Consider the following 24667-nt stretch of genomic DNA (forward strand, 5'->3'; position numbering starts at 1 on the left):
ACCTCCCTTTACATTCTCCCTACCACTAAGATTCTGAAGGGAAATGGAGATGATATAATGGATATGTGTGTGCCTTTTTAAAAAAACTCCTAGATTATTCATATATATATATCTGCACTTTCATAAAGAATTTCTGAATTAGGTCCAACTCTATTTTTAACATTGTATCAATAGGAATCAGAAGGAGCAAAGCTACAAAGTCACAATAGCTCAGTAGAAGGCTCTGCAGGTAAGGGGCCGTACTCACACCAGCTATAAAAGCCACCTTTAGAGCGTTCTGTGCCAACTACCTCCAGAATCCATCACATCACATTTTAGACAATGACAAATGTTCAGTTCATCATCCTGAGGAAAGTACACAGTCTGTTAGAGAGACAAAAATGTAAAAAGCTATTTTTTTACACAAAAAAACTAAGAAGCCATAGACAATGAAAGACAAAACTTCTATTCCTGCACTAAAAAAATAATAACAAAGTACTAATTTGTGCAGCTGATAACTTGTTTGGAGACTTTCTGGCCATATTTTATCATTTTTTTTATTATGTAGCATTGGGTTTTTTTTCTATTATAAAGCTCAGTAAGCTGAAAATATTACTCATTCTAGAACTGAATAAATTACTATAAGATGCCAAAACTGTATGAAAAACAATCAAACTAAATCTATTGCATGTGAAGTTGTCTTAAGAGCTGGATTTAAAAACAAGCTTTCAAGGTCCACTTTGGAGCAAACAATTATACTTCTTTACAGCCATCGTTTCAAATTCCTTAAACAGCTCCGATACTGAAATGTGTCAGAAAAGTAGACTCTAATGATATATAAATAATCAGCCAATTATTATTATATTCTAATTAGGACTAGTGTTTCTTAAATCACTTGGTAATTTCCTACTCAGTTGTTCAACTCTATTGCATTCTACAATGACACCTACTGGCCATTCAAAATCAGCCATTAGTTCTCTAAGACGGCTCTAGTAGGCTGATTACATAATAAGAAGAAACACATACACACACACACACACACACACACACACACACCCACACACACCACCCTACATAAAAGAAGAGATTTGTTCACAGGTACTCACACTACAGAATTGCAACGAAAATAGAGGCAGAAGTATTCTTTGTGACTGAGATTGTATTAGTTTTGCAAAAAGGTAAAAAGACAAATGAAACACCAAGTATCAAAATTTTTATCTGAAGCACTGATAAATAATATCTTAGTACTCTAAACATTTCAGAACTAACAAACAAACTAATGATCCACCTCTCCTTACCAAACAATATTTAAAGAAATAAATGAATTTTTGATATAGGTTCTGGGATATATTAATATAAATTATCATTAGTAGAAAAAGTAAAATTATAGTACACTTATAATACTACATTAGCCCTGTCTTCTAAGCTAAAGGCAACATTTCAATCAGCTTACATTTTAGAAATTTATAATGCTTCTTTTAAAACTGTTTTCCAATGAAAACCCAAGTTTTAATGTAGTTTGTCCTTCATAACACATACTTAATGAAATTCCTATTTAACTGTACATTTCATTGTGCAAACAATGAATTATTAAAAACTCAGGAAAAAAATATAATTCAGTTATTTATGCCTATAAATACATTTCACCTCAATCGGAGAGGTTCAAAGAGCATACTTTTCAAACCTAACAAATAACCCATAACTAGTTTCTCAGACTTACAGAGCAAATTACTTAAAAGATGACTTTTGCACCCTTCCCCCCATTCAGACCACCACCTTATTTTCAGTCTCTAACACCCACAATGTCTCGGGGGGAAAGTCTAACAACTAAATTTCTAGTCATTTTCCAATTTGCACTTACCTCCTACTATAGATTTTTGAGGTTCTCCACTTTCCTGAAGATTAAAAAAAAGGAAGTATTTATAATCAGCCTTGACCTCAAAACAAATAAATTCATGAACTACAAAACGTGAACCTTGCGACGCTCATCTCTAACGACTCTCTCAACCCAAGTCCATATTTGGGATAAGCACTTCGTGACTACTCTGTCCTTCATGCTTCTTCGCTTACAGAGCCTATCGGGGTAGAAGACACTCAAACCAAGGAAAAACTATTCTGACACATCAATAGGTTGGTTGCCAGACCTTCTCTTCCATGAGGGACAAACCTAGTTGTTTGGATAAATAACAGCCAAGGGTTACATAATATATAGCTATAAAGAGTTTCAAGGATCTGACAGCCAGTAAATATCTTTCTTCTCCGCTCCCCCTTCCCACCCAGAGAAATGGCCCTAAGAAGCAATCCTTAGGTTTTCTATCAGGTGTCTGCAATGCCTTGTCCTTTTCTCTCTCTCCGAGCTTCGTGCAAGGAATTCCTCCAGCCATCACGATACTGTCTTGCTCCCGCCTCTCTCCTTTCCTTGCCGGCGCCACCGCAGCCCCCCACGCCCTAGACCCCCACGTCGCCGCACAGGGTTCAGCCTTCACCCGCCTCAGTTGCCTTCTCCTCACGACCCTCCTAAGCCGCTACCGGGTCTACGAGAGGTTCCGGAACCACTAACAGCACTCCGGCTGTCGCCTTCCCAGACCACCCTCGACAGATTCCCTCTATAGTTCCTGCAGCCGGACAAGAAGAAATTCCCTTCTGATCTAGCACTCTGCGTCCCCCAAAGACAGCGCCGCCGCCTACCTGTCACCCCGCTGCCTCCGGCTTCTTACCGCCACCGCCTCCCGCAGCAGCCTGCCAACTGCAGCGCAACAACCAGCCCTCCCATTGGGTGAGTCCACGCTCTAACAACAGCCTCATTTATTGGCTGCAGGATGTTCGCGGCTTCTGTGCAATGTCTAAGCATTCCGGCATCCAAGCAAGGAAAACATCGCCTCTTCCCTGCCAATCTGTCCTCCACGACTTCTCTTACCTCAGTCAGACTCCGAATGCACAGATATGCGGGGAAATGTCAACTTCTAGCTTTTTTCATGTCACCTCCACTTGGTCCAGGAATCTGTGGCCCTGAATCGGAACGTTAAATGGCTTCTCTGCTTTCCTGCCGTGAGGTACTCGAGGTGACAACTTCCGTTTCCGTTTGGCTCCGGCTGTAGGGTTGAATATTGAATGTCCTGAGAGGTCAGATTGCTGTCAGGTAAGTTACAGAGTTGGTGGGAGATCTCTTGATTGGGAATAAGAACGCAACTCTATTGTGGGGATTGTAGAAACGGAGAGACTAAATGGAGAAGGATGCTTAGCATGTGTAACTGTAGAGGGAAGGAGATGGAAGAATTAGCGGGAGAAAACTTAAGTCCGGGGTTGTAGAAGGATGCAGTGAGAATTTCTGTGGTTAAATCCAGATGTTTCAGCCAACCGCAGCACCCCTTGCCCCATAGGTTTTGGATTACCTTTGAATTGAACAAAGGTGAATAGCCCCCAAATGGGAAATTTGTGAAATAGGGATAATTGTGATGCCTACCTCACAAGCGTGTATAGTTTTCAATAAGATTTTTCTGGTATGAGTGTTTACGGACATAGCGTTAAAGTGAAAAAAATATCAGGGTACAAAATCATCTTTTTTTTTAGAGTGATTACTATTTTTAAGTGTAGGGACTGGAAGGGACACTGAACGTTAATTTGTCTTTTATTTTCTAATGTTCTTATTCGCAATTTTAAAAATATGGGGAAATTGAGATATATACTTGAAATCTTTGGTAAACCGTAAAATTACATGTAGTGTAAGTGGCATCATCTTCTTTATTTTCTTCTTAGGGAAGGGATGCCCCCTTCAGTGGAGGTTTATCTCCATCAAACTTATAGGTTCACTCCAAACAGGTAGATAGCTTTTTTAAATATTATGACTACCTGTTCTTTCTTTATTGAACTAAATTCTTTGCTATTCTTATTTGAGCAGCTCTGAAACTGAAATAATAACCCGTTTTTGAGTCCTTGACATAATTTGTCACTTTATTTAATTTTAGTTTTTATTGCGAAGTATACATAACAGAAGGGTGTATAAAACATAAATACATTTAAAAGAATTGTAACTAAGCAAACACTTGTGTAACCACCCCTCAGGGTAGGAAATAAAGCATTACCAACAGAAATGATTGCCCTTTAAGGAGGTGAAAATTGGTACTTAGGGTGGTAGAGGGGTGAAAAAAATCTTAGACACTACAACTCATGCCCCTCCAAAGAGCCATTGGACATAAACAGATAAACAGTATATCTGTAGTATTAAAATTTCATTTGGGGCTGGGGTAGGGGGGCGATAAGCATGTGATAGGGGAAAAAACATGTCCAAAAAAGCTCCTTTGTGGTACAGAAATTAAAAATAGATCAAAAGCACTGCCTTAGAAGCTCCCTGTAGAGCTCTGATTCCATCTCCACCAAGAGGTAACCACTATCCTGATTTGTGATGAGCATTTACTTGGTTTACTTTAATTTTTACATTTGTGATGCATTCCTAAAAAAAATGAATTATTAGGATTTTCAATTCATATAAATGGGATCAAAATAATTTTTTTTCTGACTCACCCCTTGCCCATTATTATATTTGTAAATTCATTCATACTTTTGCATGTAGTTTTTCATTGTGTAATATTCCACACGTGACTATTCCATAATTAATCCATTATTGTTGTTGGATGTTTGGATTTTTTACAGCATGAACAGTGTGGCTAAAAAGATGCTTGTAAAAAATAATATCTGTTGTTATACACATGAAAGAGTTTCTCTAGAGCAGTGTGTTCCAATGGAAATATAATGCAAGCCACATATGTAATTTAAAATTTTCTAGTAGCCATATAAAAATGTAAAAAGAAAAATAAATTAATAATATATTTCATGTAACCCAGTATGTTCAACGTATTGTTTAAAGATGTAATCAGTATTAAAAGTTGTTAATGAAATATTTTACATTTTCATACTGTCTTCAAAATTGATGTATTTTATGCTTACGGAATGTTTCTATGCTGTTTTCATGAGTATAAACACTTGCTCTGTTTCTGTTTTATCAAATACCATTGAAAAAGTAGATCCAAAACCAAAAATTTTTCCAAACACACGTTAAAATGCTTCCATAACTAATTTAAGAGTCTGCTTGAAATTTAAATTAATTAAAGTTAAATAAAAAGCTTCCCCAATTACACTTAGCCACTTTTCAACTGCTTATGGCTACATATTGGGCAGTGCTAGACCTAGAGTATATATACCTAGAATTGGAATTGCTAGGCCATAGGTATTCAAATGTTCAGCTTTTCTAGGTCATGCCAAACAATTTTTCAAAGTGGTTGTGCTAAGTCACATTCTCATACTTAGGTGTGAAAATGGAAGGCACAACTTATGTTATATGAAGCAAATGACATTCAGATTAAATGAGTGGCCCAGGATTTTATAGCGATCAATAGGGCATCCAGGATTTGATAACAGATCTGTACAGCACCAAAGTCTTCAGTTAAGTAGAATTCCAAACTCTTCCTTCAAGTGATCAGGATATCATTGTTTGATTTATGGCTATTCTCAAGTAGAAAAGATTTTTAAAAGAAAATGAAAAGTTTCCTAGAAATAGTGTCCAACTTTTTGTTCGTTTTGAAAAGTCATTGAAATACTCTATTTAGTAAATGCCTATAAAGGGACTCCTTCTGAAATATTTTAATTAGGTAGGATAGAAAACACATTGAATGTATTAAAAGAAATTTGTTCAGGAAAAATTAGTATATGTATACTTTCATATTTTCTTTCAAAGATTTATCTTCAAAATTACTTAATATTTTGAGCTTAGTAATATTGTAACTTTGAAATAGCCTTCATCTCATGGTAATGTTTCAACTTTTTATTTTCAGAATCAAATTTATCAAAGAATTTTGATGTTTGTTTTGTAGTCTCTTCAAAGTACATTGGTACTCAATGAATTCTAGAATAGACATTTGCCATAATAAGAGTTTGTCTTATAATTTCTTTAAACATTTTTGGAATCAAACATTATTTTAAAAAGTTTTTTTGGAAACAAGGTTAGAAGGAGCCAAGACATTACCATTCTAATTAAATGCTTCTATAAGTCTTTCGTAATAATGTATTGAATTTTAAAAGTCAGTCTGAAATCTGAAACCATAATTCTTTCCTTTATATTATTGAATCTGTCAAGTAATAATGCAATAATGGATTAAATGTTTCATTCGAAGTTATGAATGTTGCAGTTTTAACTTGTGTTTGGTGGGTATTGCTTTTTAGTCTTTTAAATGTGAAAATCACCAACATAATGTTTTGTGATATCTTAACATGTGTATACATATAAATATTAAATGTTAATTTGTAAGAATTAGTATGTACCATTTTCCCCTCATATTCTGGGAACTATTGTTTAATGAAATGAGCATTTCACATAATATGTTTTAGTATATACTATGTAATAATTACCATTGTCTTCTAAAATGCAGTATAAGAATCCTGCCTGTTTATAGTTATAAATGCAAACATAATGGTAATCCTTAACTTGATTTGGTTTTATTTCTGGAGAGCAGTGATTATAGAATTGCTACTACTAATCTTATGCAAATTTACAGTATAGCATTATTAAATTATACCCCTTTAATTTGAAATTCATAGCAATTTATGTGGACTGAGTTAAAGTTTATTTTCACATTATTTGTAAAAATAACACTAGTAAAACTGAAATATTTATATAACTACTGAGGGCATATTTTATTTAAGGAAGCAAACTTATCCATTAAAATCGGGTCCTAAGGTCTCTACTGGTCTAGTTCTGAAGTTAGCAAACTACAGCCTGCTGGCCATATTCAGCCTGTTTTGCACACCCCATGATACGAACGGTTTTTACATACACACACTTTGATATTAAGGATCACTAAACTTTGAGCCCCAATTATGCAAAATGTTATGCCCAAAAAAGGGAATTCCATTTTCTTCATCAGTAGACCTATATTACAAAAAATTATACTCAGTTATTATATTTTTAATTTTATCAATAAAATATTTGTTTTCTCTAGTTATATAAGTACCTACATTAGTATCCTTGATTTTACCTTTTGGCCCACATAGCCTAAAGTATTTGCTATCTGGCTTTTTACAGAAAAAGTTCATGTGATCATATGTATTTAAAATAATACTCCATTTTAAAAGGATCATCTGAAGAAAGCAGGTAACACAACAGTATGTGAAACATCTTCGTTATATGTATTGATAAAAGGAAGGAAACAGGTATTGCTTAGAAGTTAGAAGCAAAGTCTCTGAAACCAAACTGCAAGATTCAAAACCCAATTGTACCATTTACTATTTTTGTTACCTTCAGAAAGTTACTTACCTTCTTGCAGCCTCATTGTCTTCATCTGTAAAATGGTGATAATAATTGTAATTTAAGTTCCAAGAGTTATTTTAGGAGTAACAGAGTTAATACACTATTAATACACTGTAAATCATTTTAGTGCACTTGACTACATAGAATACAATAAATGTCTGCTGTTATTATAATGGAGAAAAGAATGAGATAATAAATGGTTATCTCTGAGCGGTGGAATTACTGATTATTTTTCTTTTTTATATTTTGTATATATTTACTTCCTAGCTGAACATATACTAGTTATGTAATAAGACACTGTTTTATAAAATCTCTTAACTTAGAATTTTCAAGTATTTATATTGGCTGTCCTTTTAAAACATCAACTTTAAATGTTTTACCTTAAAACATTAATAGTAAACTTGGGTATTTGATATCTGTAATCTGCATATTTCTCCCTTATGCTAATGTTTTCCTATAGACATGGCCCATGGACATGGACATGAACATGGTCATAGTAAAATGGAACTTCCAGATTATAAACAATGGAAGATAGAAGGGACTCCATTAGAAAATGTCCAGGAGAAGCTTGCTGCACAAGGGCTACGGGATCCATGGGGCCGGTAAGAATAAATAAATAATTTAGATAGAATTTATCCTAGGGAATAAGTATCTATGTTCCTTTCAATATATTTTCCTTTTAAACATCATTGAAAATGGCTTTTTACATTAAAGTTTTAAAATCAGCCTTATTGGAGTATCATTTATATATTGTAAAAATCATCCATTTTAAGTATATAATTCTGTGAGTTTTGAGAAATGTATTCTACTTTGTAATAATCACCAGAGTCATAATACAGACTATTTCTGTCATCCCCAAAAGTTCCCTTATGCCCCTTTTGCACTCAGTGTCTTCCTATGTATCCCTGGCTCCTGGCGAACATTCATTTGCTTTCTGTCTCTATTGTTTTGCCTTTTCTAGAATTTTATACAATTAGAATCATACAGTATTTAATCTTTTTTTCTGGCCACTTTCACTTAGCGTAATGCTTTTGAGACTGATGCACACTGTTAACTTATATCCATAGAGCCTTCCTTTTTTATTGCTGAGTAACATTCTAGTATATGCACATACCTCATTTTTTATACTGTTCACCAGTTAATGACCATTTGGGTTGTTGCCAGTTTGGGGCTATCACGAGTCAAGTTGTTATAGCCAGTCAAGTACAACTCTGTGTGAACATATGTTTTCATTTCTCTTGGGTAAGTGCTTAAGAGTGGGATTTCTGGATCATATGATAAGTATATAATTATTTTTATTTTTAAACACTGTCAAACTGTTTTCCAAAGTGGCTATACCATTTCATTCCCACCAGCAATGTTTGAAAATTTCAGTTGCTCAATGTCCTCATCAATACTTGGTATTATCAGTCTTTTAATTTTAGCCATTCTACTGTTTTGATTTACATTTCCATGAAGACAGATGATCATGAGAATCTTTTCGTGTGCTTATTTGTCATTTGTATATTTTCCTTGGTGCCATGTCTATTCAGATCTTTTGCCCATTTTATTTATCAGTGTTTGTCTTTTATTGACTTATAAGAGTTCTCTATATATTTTCAATGTAAGTCCTTCGTCAGATCAAGTTTTGCAAATGTTTTTTCCTGGAGTATGGCTTATCCTTATATTTTCTTGATAGTGTCTTTAGAAGCCTTATGGTGTTCTTTTTTACATTTAGGCATGTGATCCATTTTGAGTTAATTTTTATGTCATGTGGAGTAAGAATAAAGGTTAATATTTTTGCATATGGATATCCAGTTTTCCAATACCATTTATTTTGTTTGTTTGTTTTTTGTTTTAGCTGAGCCATCCTGCCACCTGTTGACAGCTCAGTGGCAGCTCAGCTCGGGCCAGGACTCGAACCGCTGTTGTTCAGAGCGTACACTCTTGAGCAAGCTCTTAACCAACTGAGCCACTCGGACGGCCCTCCAATACCATTTATTAAAAGACTATCTTTTCCCTATTGATTTACCTTGATAGCTTTGTCAAAATCAATTTTGACAATATCTTTGTGGTCTGTTTCTGGATTCTGTTCTGTTCCCCTGATCAGTATATCTAGCCTTATGCCAGTACCACATTGTCTTCCAATCAGGTAGTATTTAAAAAAATTTTTAACTTTTCTAGATTCTTTGCATTGACATTTAAATTTTAGAATAAGATTTTCAGTGTCTACCAAAGCTTGCATGAATTTTAATTGGGATCACATTTAATCCATAGCTCAATTGCAGATAATTAATACCTTAACAATATTGAGTCTTCTAATCCATGGATGATTTAGATCCTCTTTAATTTTCTCAGCAGTGTTTCATTGCTTTACATACAGGTCTTGTACATATTTTGTTAAATTTGTCCTGAATTATTTCATATTTGTATGCTATTATAAGTGGTATTTTTAAACTTCAATTTCCAATTGTTCATTGCTAATATATAAAAATACAACTGAGTTTTTATATTGACTTTGTATCATATTACCTTGCTAAGTTCACTTTTTAGTTTCTGGCAATTTTTTTGTTTTTGCTTTTTTTTTTTTTTTACAGTTGATCATTTTGTCTATAAAGACAGTGTTAACTTCTTCCTTTTTAATCTATAAACTTTTTATTTCATCATTGCACTGGCTAACACTGCTAGTATAATGTCAAATACAAGTGATTTGAGTGGACATCCTTGCCTTTTTCCTAATTGTGGGAAAGCATTCGGTCTTTCACCACTAAGTATGATATTAGTTGTAGATTGGTCATAGATGCCCTTCATCAAATTGAGGAGTTTCTATTACTAGGTTACTGTGAGTTGCTCTTATTATTGTCATTCTTATTTATAGTTGTTAAATTGTGTTAATTGTTTTTATGCATGTATTGAGATGCTCACATAGTTTTTTTATTCCATTAATACGATGAATTGTTGTTATTGATTTTCAAAGATTAAACCAAACGTGAACTCTTGAGGTAAATAAACCCTACTTCATCATGATATCCTTTTTATATATTGCTGGATTCAGTTTTCTAAAATTTTGTTAAGAATATTTCTGTCTATGTTTATGAGGGATATTACTCTGTAGTTTTCTTCTGATGTCTTTGGTTTTGGTATCTACATTATATTTGATTAGTTGTCATATTTTTTAATAAGTCAGATTTTTAGACTTAAGTGACTTTTGTTCTTCATAAGAGGATTTTTTCCACTCACTTATCCCTATTTGTGAGATTTTTTTTTTTTTCACTAGATCTCTCTGACTTTTGTTTACTTCTCCGTTTAGGATATTCAAAAGAATGATTTCCAGAACAGGAAATCAGTCTTCTAAAGTTCAGGCTGCTATGACAGGGGAAAGCCATGATTCTCTTGCATAGTAATAATAATGTCAAATGTTACATACTCTCTGTGCCAAAATATATCATACTTTCCCCTGTATAATCTTTATAATACACTTATAAGGTAGATAGTAATCATCATTGAATAGGCGAGGAAGCAGGCCCCAACAAGTTAAGTAGCTTGTGCAGCCTAAAAGGTTGTGAATCTAGTGTAAGTGGCAGAGCAAAAATTAATACCCTTTAACTTCCTCTTTCCGTGATGCTGTAATGACTAGTATGGGCAGAGTCAAACAGCTGACTTGTGATGGATAGGCCAAAGTGAGTGTTGCATTTGAGAGTTTTGTAAAATCCTGAGTATTATAACTGAAATGTGAAAGCAAGTGTTTTTTTCTTCTATTTTATATGTGAAATGCGGACATATAGACCTAATTATCTAGTGCCACAGAAAGATACCTATTGTGATGCACTTAGATTATTTTATATAAGGTTGCATTTTTGTCTGTTAGATGAAAATGTATTCTACTCAATGAATGTGCCTACGTTGTATGTGATTATAATTTTTTCGTTTTTTTCTCTAGCAATGAAGCTTGGAGATACACGGGTGGCTTTGCAAACAATGTTTCCTTTGTTGGTGCAATACTAAAAGGATTCAAATGGGGATTTGCTGCATTTGTGATAGCTGTAGGGATTGAATATTACCTGGAGTCCAAGAAAGAAGATAAGAAGCATCACTGAAGACGATACCTGGAAGTATCTTAGTGGCTTCTTTACTCTCTTATAAAGATGAGATTTCTTCACTGTAGCCTACTCATCTGTGTGTTTGTCCCTTAAAGAATACTAATAAGATTTAATAAAGAATACATGTGCTAGTCCGTTTTTCTCATTCTTTAAAAAAAAAAAAAGAAAGAAAGAAAGAAAGAAAGAAAAGAATGTCTCAAGCTATATCAGATTTGATTTGAAATACGGGGGGGCTGAGTACCAGCAGCAGTGCATTCTGTATATAGCATACAGCCAGTATCTATTTGAACAAATGGATATGCTCTAACTGATTTTTTTTTCCAATTTTAAAAATTATGTTAACATTTTAACCATTTTTAAGTGTATAGTCAATAGTATTAAATACATTTGTAATGTTATGCAACCATCACCATCATACATTTTAATAACTCCTTTCATCTTTTAAAACTGAAAGTCTATGTGCATTAAACAGTAATTCCCCATTCCCCCCTTCCATCAGTCCCTGGTAACCACCATTTTACTTTCTGTCTCTATGATTTTGACTACTGTCTATTTAAAGTACCTCATATAAGTGGAATCATACAGTATTTGTCACTTTGTGACTGGCTTATTTCACTTAGCATAATTTCTCCAAGGTTCATCCATGTTGTAGCATATGTCAGAATTTACTTCCTTTTAAAAGCTGAATAATATACCACAATTTGCTTACCTGTTTGTTCATTGGTGGACAATTGGGTTGCTTCCACATTTTAGCTATTATGAATAATGCTGCTATGAACTTGGGTGTATTCTCATAGGTTTTTAAATCGGAGTTGGCCTTGTTGTATTTACATTCTCTGCAGGTGGTTTAGAGGGATCTGGATTATACTATAAAATACTTCCTGCCAAGTTCTGATTGTCATATCCATGTATCATGTTAAATTTTTATTGTGATAAAATTTATTCTACTCTTGGTTTAGTCCTCATTTCCATTTTGTGAAATTTTTGACATTTTTTTCTGTGTGTCTAACAATAAAGTAGACATTCTCCCCACATCATTGAATTTTAAATTTTTAATTAATTAAATTTCTAATTAAAGTTGAGACTTAAAACTCAGCTTGTTGAAGAGGGATAATATTTTTGCTTAAAAACAAAGCTAGTATAAAACTACAGGGTGTTTTTTTTTCTTTGTAAATATTTGTTTATAAATACAAACTTGAGAAATCACTAAGTAAATGAGACAGGAATTCCTAATAAGCTGACAGTGGTAAATGGAATCATAAAAAGCTGAAAGAAGGAAAGAGTTTTAACAAAGAACAAAAAGTAACCGGACAAATAGAAATAACAAGATGGTGGATTTAAACTTAATCATATTAATTATATTAAATGTAAATGGTCTAAATTTAAACTCTAAAACATTCCAGTTAAAAGACAGATTGTTAGCTTGGGCAAAAAGCAAGACCCACCTATAAGCTGTTTACATGAAAACCCCTTTAAAGACATAGGGTAAAAATAAAAGAATAGAAAAAGATAACACTGCAAAAACTAATGAAAAGAGTATTGACAAAATAAATTTTAGAATGAATTGTCACAAACAGGGACATTTCATAATAATAGAGGAGTCAGTTCATTAAGAAGACAAAAATCTTAAATGCATGTAAACTTCAAAATATATGAAACAAAAATACAGTTAAAATGGGCAAATTCACAATTATAGTTGGAGATTTCAACACTCCTTTCTAAGTAATCTATAGAATAAGTAGAAAATTAGGAAGGCTATTGGGCCGGCCGAGTAGCGTGAAGGTTAAGAGATGGCTTGGGACGCCAGAGGGCCCCGGTTCGGATCCCACATATGAGGGCCAGTGACACTGCCCTTTACAGCTAAGATGCTGAACAACAGCTCAACCTGGAGCTGGGCTGCCGAGAGTCGCCAGCGCCAGTGTAGGCTACAGCCCCTGTGGCAGCGGGTTGCCATGGGCTACCGTGTGTAGCCAGCAGCCGCAGTGAGCGGCCATCCAGAAGCCGGCGACTGATCTGCCTCACCCAGGAAGAGCGCAATGATGGTGCCAACTTGGGCCAGTGAAGCAACGTCCTCCACAACTAGACTGAAGACCAAAATGACAGCAACTTGTCTGTTCCCCTTCCCCAATTCCCCAGCGCTGTTCCCATCCCCCCAATTCCCCAATAAAAATCTTTAAAAAAAAAAAAAGCACTGAAGATGATTACATGTAAAAGTATTAGTCTATTTTGTATGTATGGCAAGTGCACGTAACAAAGCCTAAGATGGCATAGCTAGTAAGTTCCAGAGTAAGATTTTGAATCCAGGTCTGACTCCACAGCCCATAGTAACCCCTATATTACATTACCTATTATGTCATATGTGATAAATACCATAAGATACCATAAAGTGATCCTTTTGGATCTTTCCTCAGAACTACTTTCTAATTACACTTGATGTAACAATAGGAATTTTTAACAATCTAAAGTATGGCATGTAATATTTCATGAGAAACAGGAAAAATACAGTAATTTTACTGTATACCTGTACTTAGAAGGGAACTGTGTTTTTACATACCTAATGAAACAGATTCAGACATTCTTTGAAAGTAACATGAGGACTTTGTGGCATAGAAATTGTGTACAAAGACAAAAATATGGGAAGAATAGGAATTTATCCATGTTGAGGGTTAATGTGGAAGAAACAAATTAGGAGAAAATGAAAAAGGGAAAAGGGGTTGCAGGATATTGACGTGATGGAAGCAGTAGAGACAAGCAGAACTTAGTATATGATAGTGCATATTTACAGTTATCCACTTGCTGCTTCAATCAAATGCAGACCTTGATACTGTGGAAAGGAAATCCTTTATATTTTTAAAAGAAATGCACAGTCTGCATATTAATGTAAACTTGTTTAACTTTAGACACAGAGGACATTGGCAAGGCACTCTTGAATAGGAACTAGACAGAAGTAGAAATAAGAAATATTCCAGTAGAAATAAGCTGAGTCTTAACTTTAATTCTTCTCTTTCTCTTCCCTATTACTGATCATATTTGCCATTTTTCTTTATAGAAATTTGTTTTTCAGAGTACAGACTCATTTTCTAACATGGTGGTCCCACAAATGGGATACACACAACTCAAGGAATGTGCGTGACAATTCATTGGGGCAAGAAGAGAATATTTAAACATATTTGTATTTATTTTCATGTTTAATAAAAATAAATTCAATTTTGCTAATGTTTAATGTACAGATTGACAATGGGGTTTTCCCTCACTGGGTGAATATCAAGTGGTCACACAGAATTTATAGTAAGTAACGTATCCTGAGAGGAAAGTGGGAGTTCTACCTACCACAGGGGAGAATAAAGAGACTTTTCAGCAAATTGTTACAGATTGTATTTTATGTGTGCTCATGGAATTTATTATCTACTAGTTTTAACAAAACTTTCATGAAGTAGATAAGTGGCTTAAGACTTTTACAAAGAAGATGTGATTGAAGCTAATGCCACCAATGCAAGAACAAGCAAACTGGAAAATAACAGAGCTATGAACTTTTTTGTCAGCAACATTACCAGTAAATACAATGATCTAATCATGAAAAAAAAGTCGTTAAAAAAAAAAATCAAGAAGACCGAAATAAAGACTTTGACTTACTATCAGTACAATGAACCTTGCCCTAAGTGTATTGATCTGGAATGTTAACTAATGATGATAGCACATAGTCATCATGTTTAGCAAAACATTTAAAAATGTTCATTCTTTGTTTTACCTTTAATTTCTGTATTTGTGTATTCTTAGTGTACATAGATGATAATATTTACATATTACATATAGAATGTTAAGACAAATTGGGATTTAATGTGATTTCTCCATATAATATTTGGCTGTCATTAAAAAAATAGCATTCAAATAACTCATCAGATTTTAAAATGTTTTTTAAATGCACACTTTATTATATAAAACACAGGTAGTTTAGCAACAAAAATGAAATGTTATTTCATATGTTCTCTCACTCAATTGTCAACATTTTATAGTATAATTCTCAAGGGTCCTAGGATTCCCTAGAGTTGCAAGGTATTCAAATTCAAAGATGCTAATGAGAGTGGAATCTTCCAGGTGAGTACGGTTTACCTTCGCTATCAATTTTCTGGGAGAGGGGGAAGGTTTTTTCCCCCCCTTTTGTTTCCTTCTTGTTTTCGGTCAGAAAATCTGCTTCAGAAACTCAAAGACTAAAAGACCCAATGGAAATTGCATTTACGTGAGTCACGTGACAATGATTCTATCAAAAAGGATCTGTGAAGTTTTATTTTAATTTTATGTTACATATAAAATATAAATATACAAATAAAAATTAATTATTTGTTCAAAATACTAACTCATGTAAAGATTAAATTCCATATATTGTATTAGATTGAATTACCTTTGATATATATAAACAATTTAAAACCTGGCTTAAACCGTTAGAAAAAGACAAAATCCCTTGCCTCAAGGTCTACATTTTTTCTGTTTAATGTCACATGCCACAAAATGAAGTAACTCTTTTGAAATGTGGTCACGTATTACAAAACTAACTGAAAAGGATTTTGGTTGTTGCTAAAGACTTATGTTTCTGAGAAGCATTACAAAATAAGAACATTATGTGCAGTTCAGATGTAAGTCAGAAGGTTTTGTGCCATTTGAAAACGTCATGTGTTCTTATTTTGTGTTTTAAAACTGAAAAAATATTTCTTAATAATGCTCCAGTGCTCTTCAAAGCATATTATGGCTAAAAAGAAATACCTTGCTTTTAGATTTTTTTATAGTATTTGTAAATTATTAATTAAATCTCTCTGTAAATAAAGCCTTAGTACCCCCTGCAAATGTTTCTCTTACTCTAATTACTCAATTCCCAAACTTAATTTGGAAATAATAACAGCTAATTTAACTTAAATTTTCCTGATGATTTGGTAATTAATCAAACATTTTTCTAAATTTACTTATTTTACATTTATTGGTCATATGTACCTTGTAGAAAAGCTAAGAGATTGAAAAAAAATTTTTGCATTATGCATTTTAACAAATTGCACAATGAATTGGATGTTTTGTTATTATAGCTCTTCTTGTGCTGTATGTATGATGTATTTTATTTCCTTTAATCTCTTGCTACAAAGTTTCCATGGGAAATACTAACAGTTCAGGGACACAGTGCTGAAGGCCAACTCAGTGGTTCACAGTAACCATAGCAATAACTGTCCTAAAAATAAAGAATGCCTGTGTCAGTGCAGAGGGGATCCTCTTACTGAGGAAGAATCAGGTTCACAGGCTGTGGTATCACCTGGACCTGGGAATCCCACTTGATAGTAACATAATACAAGAGCATGAGGGTTTAATACAGATAGATATAGAGGCTTATATTCAGACCAGACTTTCTGGTGAAACATAAACTAAAACTATATGTGTAGATGCTAAATAAGTTCCAACAAGGAAACCTGTCACAATTCATATATTTAACAATATAAGGATTAAACTCAAGGTATTCATTCCTTAATTCATGACCTATATAAATGCTTCCTTATATTTGATCTGGGTTTATCAGCAATTATAATTTAAATATATCAATTTCCACATTTATAAGTAAATGAAAAAAATTTTACAGTCTTAAACCCTATATGCATTTCCGTTATAGCACTTATCATAATGCATCATAATTATTCATTTAATTGTTTAGCTCCCTCGTTAAACTATGGCCTCCTTGAAAACATGGACTGTACCTGTGTTTAGGAAATCTTTGTTAAGTGAATGAATAATTAAAGATCTAGTAATACAACTGAGATAATAGAGATGATTTGTCACAGATTAACACCTTATTTATGAATCTATAAAAGTTTAGTGGGAATGAAGGATTGGAAAGACATATTTTCCAGTGTCTAAGAGGCTTCTTGGATTCCAATTGCCTCTCAGAAAGCTGAGATCATTTACAAAAGGCCCAGGACGTTGACCTGGACACATATTCCTGAATTAGAAGGCACGTCCTCAATCCCAACACAGACCATTATAATTCAGCTAGGCCTAAATTTTGCTATGAAACCTTCCCTAGTTTTTGATGCGTTGGTGATAAAAATACTAACCATCAAAGATCAAGACCAATTTCTGCTAAAAGCAATCAATGACTCTATGGCCATTGCATGCAATAAACATTTCTCCTTTAACTCATTGGTCATTTCTTGTTTTGTTTTGTCAGAATTATAAGGAACAGAACCCCTGCATGCAAATAATTGGGCATGTTTGCTCAACCTTCCTCCAAGGTCCAAGTCAGAAGCTCCAAAGAGTTGCAAGTAGAACAGAGGCAGACGTCTCAGCTCCTTTTCTTCAAATTCTAGTCATTCAGTTAACTATTTATTGAGCGTCTCCTATGTAGCAGGAATTTTCATGGTCCTAAGGATACATCAGTGAACAAAATCAAAATTTCTCTCCTCTTGGTACTTACATAAGTGGTGCAGGATTGATATTAATTTTTTTCCTGATGCTGACTAATAGTGGGACTTGTCACTACCTAGCAAGTGCCAGAGACATTTTGTCCACATGAGGCATATTTTGCCAACCAAACGTTTTTTTCTTAGGAACATATATTTGAAACTGTAGTTTGAATCAGTGAGGTTTGATTCTCGATAATTTTTTCATCTATAAATTGCACAGAACTTTGTACCCTCCTAATAAAACATATCTTGCCTTATCTTGTAACTTAGGTATTTTTATACTTGCCTTATTCTTCTCTAGAAGGTAATAAATTCTTGAAAATCTTGTCTTATTTATTCTTTTATCTTCTATACAGTGCCTTACACATGGTAAATGTTCAACAAATATTTAATTTGGACTTAATTCTGTTTTTAAGTGAAGACTTAAAATTCTTAAAATGAGTATAAGTTCTCATTTAAACTATTTATATACAATTACGCTGTTTTTCTTTCACAATTCTTTGTGTAAAGGAAACCCTCAATAAATATTAGTTAAGTCAAATTGAGACTATTTAGTTTTGCTTCGTTTTTTGATATTTTAATTAGTTTTTGTGAGAGCTACAAATTTCCCTTTTGTTTGGCCACCTAAAATCAACCCTTTAAAAAGGAAAGAAATGAAAGAGTAACTAAGGATATAAAAACACAACCATCAGATGTTGAAAGAATTTTATAATATATCACTTTTCTGTCCCATGATAAATCAGAAATCTCCATCTTGATCAAACTAGATAATTTCAACCAATTTATACATGGATCGACTTTCCTTTTTGTCCACTTACAAGCATTTATTATACTTGCTTCATAAACGAAATAGTTTCTATCCCCTTCCACTATCTTTTAAAGTCAATTGATTATTCTCACTAAGGGTAATAAAGAGCATGATAAAATGTATAATTCCAAGAAGTGACAAAATCTAAAAATAATGAAGTGGCTTGCACATGGAACCTTTGTCAAGAAATATAGTGGGTTTGTGTGGTGGGCTGGACTACATGAGAGGTGGCCTGAGTGTGTTCATGGTAGAGGGAAGCTGACCTGATTGTGTAGTTTAACAGAAAGCATTCTTTTCTGTTCTCAGGGTCCTACTGATGGAGGGTATTTCTTGTGCCGGGGTCATAGTCTTGTGAAGCCAAAGAATGGAGACATGGACCAGAGAGGTCAAGTTTGTAGCAGAGGATAGTTGTATTAAAGCAAGAGAAAGGTTATAGCTCCCGAGCGAGAGGGGTACCTGGAACTGGAATGCCCACTAGTTAGGGTAAAAGGCTTGAGTTTGAGTTTTATACTTTTCTTTCTGTCTAGGAGGGGGAATGTTGGAATGCTGGTGCCTGTAATTAAGGCATTCTGTTGTTTAGCCTTGGGAAGGCCTCTCATACTGTTGTCCAAAATGTTTTTGTTGCCCTGGTGTATGATTGATGCCTCTGTTCTAGTAAGGGGGAGTTATACTCATAACATTGAAAAAAATGGCTAGTGTAAGAAATGGTCAGTTTTTTTTATCTTTGCTCAGCCTACCAGGGAATTCCTGACTGCCTGACATAATACTAAGTAACCTGTCTTACTACGGTCTCTGTAGGCCACAGGAAATAATAAGACATCTGCTCGCTAAGCCACAAATTACATAGATTTATTGGGTTGTCAGAAAAGTCATGACATATTTTGTCTATGTTTTTCAAATGTCATTTATTTATATGAACAAAGATCAATCAATGATATATCACCCCTTTTGTTTGATAACCTTTTGCCATCTTTCAGTGAGCTTCATAATTCCTCATTCATAGAGGGACCTGTCTTTATTTGTGAAAAACTGAACAAGGTGCTGATTTACAGCCTCATCTAAATTAAACGTTATACCCCACAAGGAGTTTTGAAGAGAGCGAAACAAGGGGAAGTCTGACAGTGCAAGGTCAGGTGAGTATGGTGGGTGTGGCAACACATCCCATCCAAGCTGCAGTAATTTTTAATGGGTGATCAAACTTGTGTGTGGTCTCACGTTGTCGCAATGGAACACAACTCCTTTACAATAAACAAGCTCTGGATGTTTCTGGATGATGGATTCATTCAAACTATCCAATTGCTGACAGTACACATTCAAATTGATTGTTAGGCTCCTTAGTAGGAGCTCGAAAAACACGACACTTTTTTTAAAGATTTTTTTTTTTAATTTGGGAATTGGGGGAAGGGGAACAGACAAGTTGCTGTCCTTTTGTTCTTCAGTCTAGTTGTGGAGGACGTTGCTTCACTGGCCCAAGTTGGCACCAGCATTGCGTTCTTCCTGGGTGAGGCACATCAGTCGCCAGCTTCTGGATGGCTGCGCAGGGCGGCTGCTGGCCACTCACGCTGGTTGCCTGGATGCTGGCTACACACGGTAGCCTATGGCAACCCACTGCAGCAGAGGCTGCAGCCTACGCCATGGCCGGCAACTCACAGCAGCCCAGCTCCAGGTTGAGCTGTTGTTCAGCATCTTAGCTGTAGAGGGCAGTGTCACTGGCCGTCATATGTGGGATCCGAACTGGGGCCCTCTGGCATCCCAAGCCAGCTCTTAACCAACGCACCACCTCGGCTGGCCCAACACAACACCTTTAAAATCCCACCACACTGAGAACATAACCTTCCACTGATGAATGTCTGCTTTCAATGTCGTTTGAGGCGAATCATCACGTTGGGACCAAGATCGTTTGTGCACCACATTGTTGTAAATAATCCACTTCTCATCACCAGTTATCAGTCACTTCAAAAAAGGATAATTTCCCTCACGTTTAATGAGCACATTGCAGATGTTTATATGCGCCGTTAAATGAACTTCTTTGAGTTCATGCGGAACCCAAATATCGAGCTTGCTTACGTATCCCAGCTTCTTCAGGTGGTTGTGAACGCTTGAATGATGGATGTTCAATGTTTCTGCAATCTTTCGTGGGTTTGACTCGATCAATGCCTTTATATTGTTGTCATCAACCTCAGTGGGCCTCCCTGACCAAGGAGCATTGCTGAGATCAAAATCACCAGCACGGAATTTCGTGAACCATTGTTGGCACTGACGTTCTTGTAGAGCATTGTCACTGTAAACCTTATGCAACTTTTCACAAGCTTGACACACATTTTTCCCTTTATGGAAGTAAAACAGTAAAATATGGCAAAAATGCACAGTTTGGTCTTCCATTTTCAACTTGTTGTAAAATCTCCAAAACTCAACCAAATCGTTCAATTTTTTTTTAGAATGAAGCTAGAACTGTCAGCTGTCAAATGATATAGCAATAACAGACGCAAATGACTCTAGTGCTTCCAAAAATGAACTAGTGCCATCTGTTGCAAACATATGTCATGACTTTTCCGACAACCCAATGGCTTCAATGCCGCAAGAGTCCCAAAGCTCAACATCTAGCAATTGTTTGAATCCCAGGCTATTTTCCCATATTCCTTTTCTCTCACTATCTTACTGGAACCTAGTAACTGCCACAAATGTAATAAATCCTATCTCTTCAAGCCCTCACCCGATGCTTATACTTAATTTATGATTTATCTCATTCTACTTTGATTGACTGTGGTCTTGCCTCTAGATCAGCGGTTCTGAACCTGTGGGTTGCAACCCCTTTGGGGGTCGAATGACCCTTTCACAGGGGTTGCCTAAGACCATCGGAAAACAAAAAGATATTTACATTACGATTCATAACAGTAGCAAAATTACAGTTATAGAATAGCAACAAAAATAATTTTATGGCTGGGGTCACCACAACATGAGGAACTATATTAAGTGGTCACGGCATTAGGAAGGTTGAGAACCACAGCTCTAGTTTGTGAACTCCTTGAGACCAAGACCAGGTGTTTTTTGTTTGTTTGTTTGTTTGTTTGTTTGTTTGTTTTTTAGCTGAGCCATCCTCCCACCTGTTGCTGCTCAGCAGCAACTCAGCTCAGGCTGGGCATCGAACTGCTGTTGCTCAGAGCTCGCACTCTTGAGCAAGCTCTTAACCAACTGAGCCACTCCACCAGCCCTAAGACCAGGTGTTTTGTTTCTCACTTTTTCCCTGTTGCTACATTGCAGTTACAGATGTTCACCAATAATAAAATAAAGTTGTGTTCCAGAGCTTCTTTTGTGTTAGCCTCCTTTGGGACTACTAATGCTGCACCACCCATTTGGGTTTATTTTAGAGTTGTATACACAGGCCACATATGACTCTACATAGATATTTAAGCATTTTTTATACAGTGTGTCCAAATGTTTTTAACAAAGAACAACATGACCAGGAACCCACATTTGTGGATGGTTAATTTTTTAATGACCACTGTACAACCAAGCAATTAAAAAATATTTTTTGCAGTAATACAAAAGATGTCCAAAAATCTCTATTCAACTTTATACAAAAATGCCTTGTTGTAAAGTTAATATTTGTGTCAATAGTATTAGTAGTTGATTGCTCAATTTTCATTGAAGCAGCAAGAATACAGGTTATTTCTCATAAGGCATATTTGATGTGATGGCATATTTCAATTCAAGCTCCAGATTAACACAACAAATGCAATTTATTTATTTATTTATTTTACTTATTTATTTTTTAAAAAGATTTTATTGGGGAATTGGGGAAGGGGAACAGACAAGTTGCTGTCCTTTTGTTCTTCAGCCTAGTTGTGGAGGACGTTGCTTCACTGGCCCATGCTGGTATTGTGATCATTGCGCTCTTCCCAGCTAAGGCAGATTGGTCACCAACCATTGGATGGCCGCTCACGGCGGTTTACTGGCAGCTCACACCAGCTGCCAGCCACTCACGGTAGCTTACTGCAGCCCACTGCAGCCTACACCAGCACCGGTGACTCAAGGCAGCCCAGCTCCGGGTCTAGCTGTTGTTCACCATCTTGGTTGTAGATGGCGCAGCATCACTGGCCCATGTGAGATCCAAACCGGTGGCCCTGCTGCTCAGAGCTCATGCTCCCAAGCCAACTCTTAACCAACGAGCCACTTGGCCGGCCCAACAAATGCAATTTAAATTCTCAACATTCAACTTGATAAAACTTTCATATCACCAAGGTAGATCCCAACCATTGCCTAGACTTTGGCCACAAGGTCAGAAATTTTAAGTTATTTTTGGAAAAATTTTTATTGAATATAATTGGCATTCCACATTGTATTCATTATAGGTGTACAACATAACTATTTGACATATATATATATACATATATATATATTGCAAAATGATTACCAGAGTAAGATTGGTTAATATTTATTACCTCACATAGTAGCATTCTTTTCTTGTGATGAGAATATTTACGATCTACTTTCTTCAAATTTCCTGGAAATTTTTCACAAGAAAACTGGTAGGAATGGTAGTTTGCCTATCTGGTATAGGTCTGAGGGCTGGGGCAGAGGGCATTTACCAAATCAAGTCTGGGGAGGCTACTGATAGCCAAATCCAGAAAATCCTGTACAAATGGATTGTGCAAGTAAAAAGGACATGAGCATAGATTAAAATTGAAGATCTCCAAACCAGGCAATGAAAATAAATGTAACAATTCTGGACACTAAATGGCAGGTTGTATGAATGAAAGCCAGTGACAACTGCTATTGCCTGAGGCTGGATCTCACATTTTAGGGCTGATCTAATTCAGTTAGAGTCTGGAATGGAACAGACACTAAACTTGACATTCTGGCAAAGTGCCAGGGATACCGTGTGTTTAGCTCAGTCAGTTGCTGTCTAAAGGGAAAGTTATGGGACAGATTAACAGCTCATTTACATCCAAGGGGCGTACTACCGGTTTTAAGCTATTTATGTTTTTTTTCATGTTTCTAATACTTGGGGGTTTTTGAGCTTTTTTGATCTATGAGTTTATGGTTTTTAGCTAATTTGGAGTTTTGAGCCTTTATTTCTTCAAGTATTTTTTCTGTCTTCCACACCCTCATTCAGGGACTCCAATTACATTAGGCTGCTTGAAGTTATATTACAGCTTTCCCTAACATTGTTTACTTTTTTTTTCTTTTAGTCTTTTTTTCTCTCTGTGCTTCATTTTGGATAGTTTCTATTGCTATGTCTTCAGATTCACTAAGTTTTTCTTTTTCAGTATCTAACCTGCTGCTGATTATTATATTGGCATTTCTGGGTCTGATTCTATTAATTGAGTGTAGTCCTCATAATGGGTTGTTTTTTTTTTTTTGGTTCTTTGCATTTTTGTAATTTTGAAATTAAATACCAGGCATTGTGAACTTTACTGGGTGCTAGATATTGTTGTATTCTTATAAATATTTTTGAGCTTTGTTTTGAGATGCAGTTAAGTAAGATATTTGTAAACACTTTAATCCTACTGAGACTTGCTTTTAAGCTTTGCAGTATGGAAGCAGAGTAGCCTTTAGTCTAGGACTAATTTCCCTGCACTACTCAGTGATCCATGAATTAAAGATTTTCCACTCTGGTGTGAACTTTGAGAATTGTTTCCTCTGCTCCTTTCAGTAGTTCTTCCTGAAACTTGGGTAGTTTCCTTCCTCATATGTACTGATTATTCCTCAGTGGAAAGCTTGAGAGGGACTCTCTGCAAATTGCTAGATCTCTCTGGTACCTTGCCCTGCAAATTCTAGGCACTTTGGCCTCCCTGGACTCTGTCTTCTTAAGGAGACTTCTAGGCTCTTCCTGAGTTTTGCCTCCTTGTACTATGACTTGGAAACTCTTTCCAGGCTGTAAGCTAGGGTAATCATAGGGCTTATCCCTCTCAGGGGTCCCTGTCCTATACTACTTGATATCCAATATCTGAAAACTGTTGTTTTATACATTTTTTCAATCAGTTTTTTAGTTGTTTCAGGCAAGAGGGTACCTCCTAAAAAACTGATTGAAAAAAAATGTATAAAACTAAAGTGAACAGAATCA

The 24667-nt window shown here is 35.3% G+C and overlaps 2 protein-coding genes across 8 annotated transcripts in view; one reads left to right on the top strand and one right to left on the bottom strand.

Moving 5' to 3' along the window:
- HYCC2 (hyccin PI4KA lipid kinase complex subunit 2) overlaps positions 1–2726 on the bottom strand; it is a 76603-nt gene extending 73877 nt beyond the window's left edge. For 3 of the 5 annotated variants that reach the window (XM_019635717.1, XM_019635712.1, XM_019635714.1), the window contains exons 1-2: positions 2668–2721; positions 1841–1874 (exon numbers count right to left, since the gene is read on the bottom strand). The gene's annotated coding sequence lies outside the window, so the exon portion shown is untranslated. Of the gene's footprint in view, positions 1–1840; positions 1875–2667 lie in introns of all 5 variants that reach the window. The other 2 variants (XM_019635718.1, XM_019635715.1) reach the window with 1 other exon arrangement.
- A 122-nt stretch (positions 2727–2848) lies between these two features.
- On the top strand, positions 2849–11492 carry NDUFB3 (NADH:ubiquinone oxidoreductase subunit B3). Of its 3 annotated transcripts, none has more exons than XM_019635583.1 (3): positions 2849–3118; positions 7740–7881; positions 11199–11492. In XM_019635583.1, exons 2-3 carry the CDS (start codon positions 7742–7744, stop codon positions 11353–11355), a joined length of 297 nt encoding a protein of 98 aa, XP_019491128.1. In that variant the 5' UTR covers positions 2849–3118; positions 7740–7741; the 3' UTR covers positions 11356–11492. The 3 variants fall into 3 exon arrangements, with proteins under 3 accessions (XP_019491128.1, XP_019491129.1, XP_019491130.1); XM_019635584.1 differs by lacking the exon at positions 2849–3118 and adding an exon at positions 7055–7134; XM_019635585.1 differs by lacking the exon at positions 2849–3118 and adding an exon at positions 7070–7123.
- The last annotated feature ends 13175 nt before the right edge of the window (positions 11493–24667 follow it).

Source organism: Hipposideros armiger, unplaced genomic scaffold (assembly GCF_001890085.2).
Source record: "Hipposideros armiger isolate ML-2016 unplaced genomic scaffold, ASM189008v1 scaffold_23, whole genome shotgun sequence".
Lineage (NCBI taxonomy): Eukaryota > Metazoa > Chordata > Mammalia > Chiroptera > Hipposideridae > Hipposideros > Hipposideros armiger.

Excerpts from the sequence above, each read along its gene's own strand:
- NDUFB3 (XM_019635583.1), top strand. The coding sequence starts at position 7,742 with ATGGCCCATGGACATGGACATGAACATGGTCATAGTAAAATGGAACTT. Across the intron at positions 7,882-11,198 it reads CTACGGGATCCATGGGGCCG|CAATGAAGCTTGGAGATACA; the intron begins GTAAGAATAAAT and ends TTTTTTCTCTAG.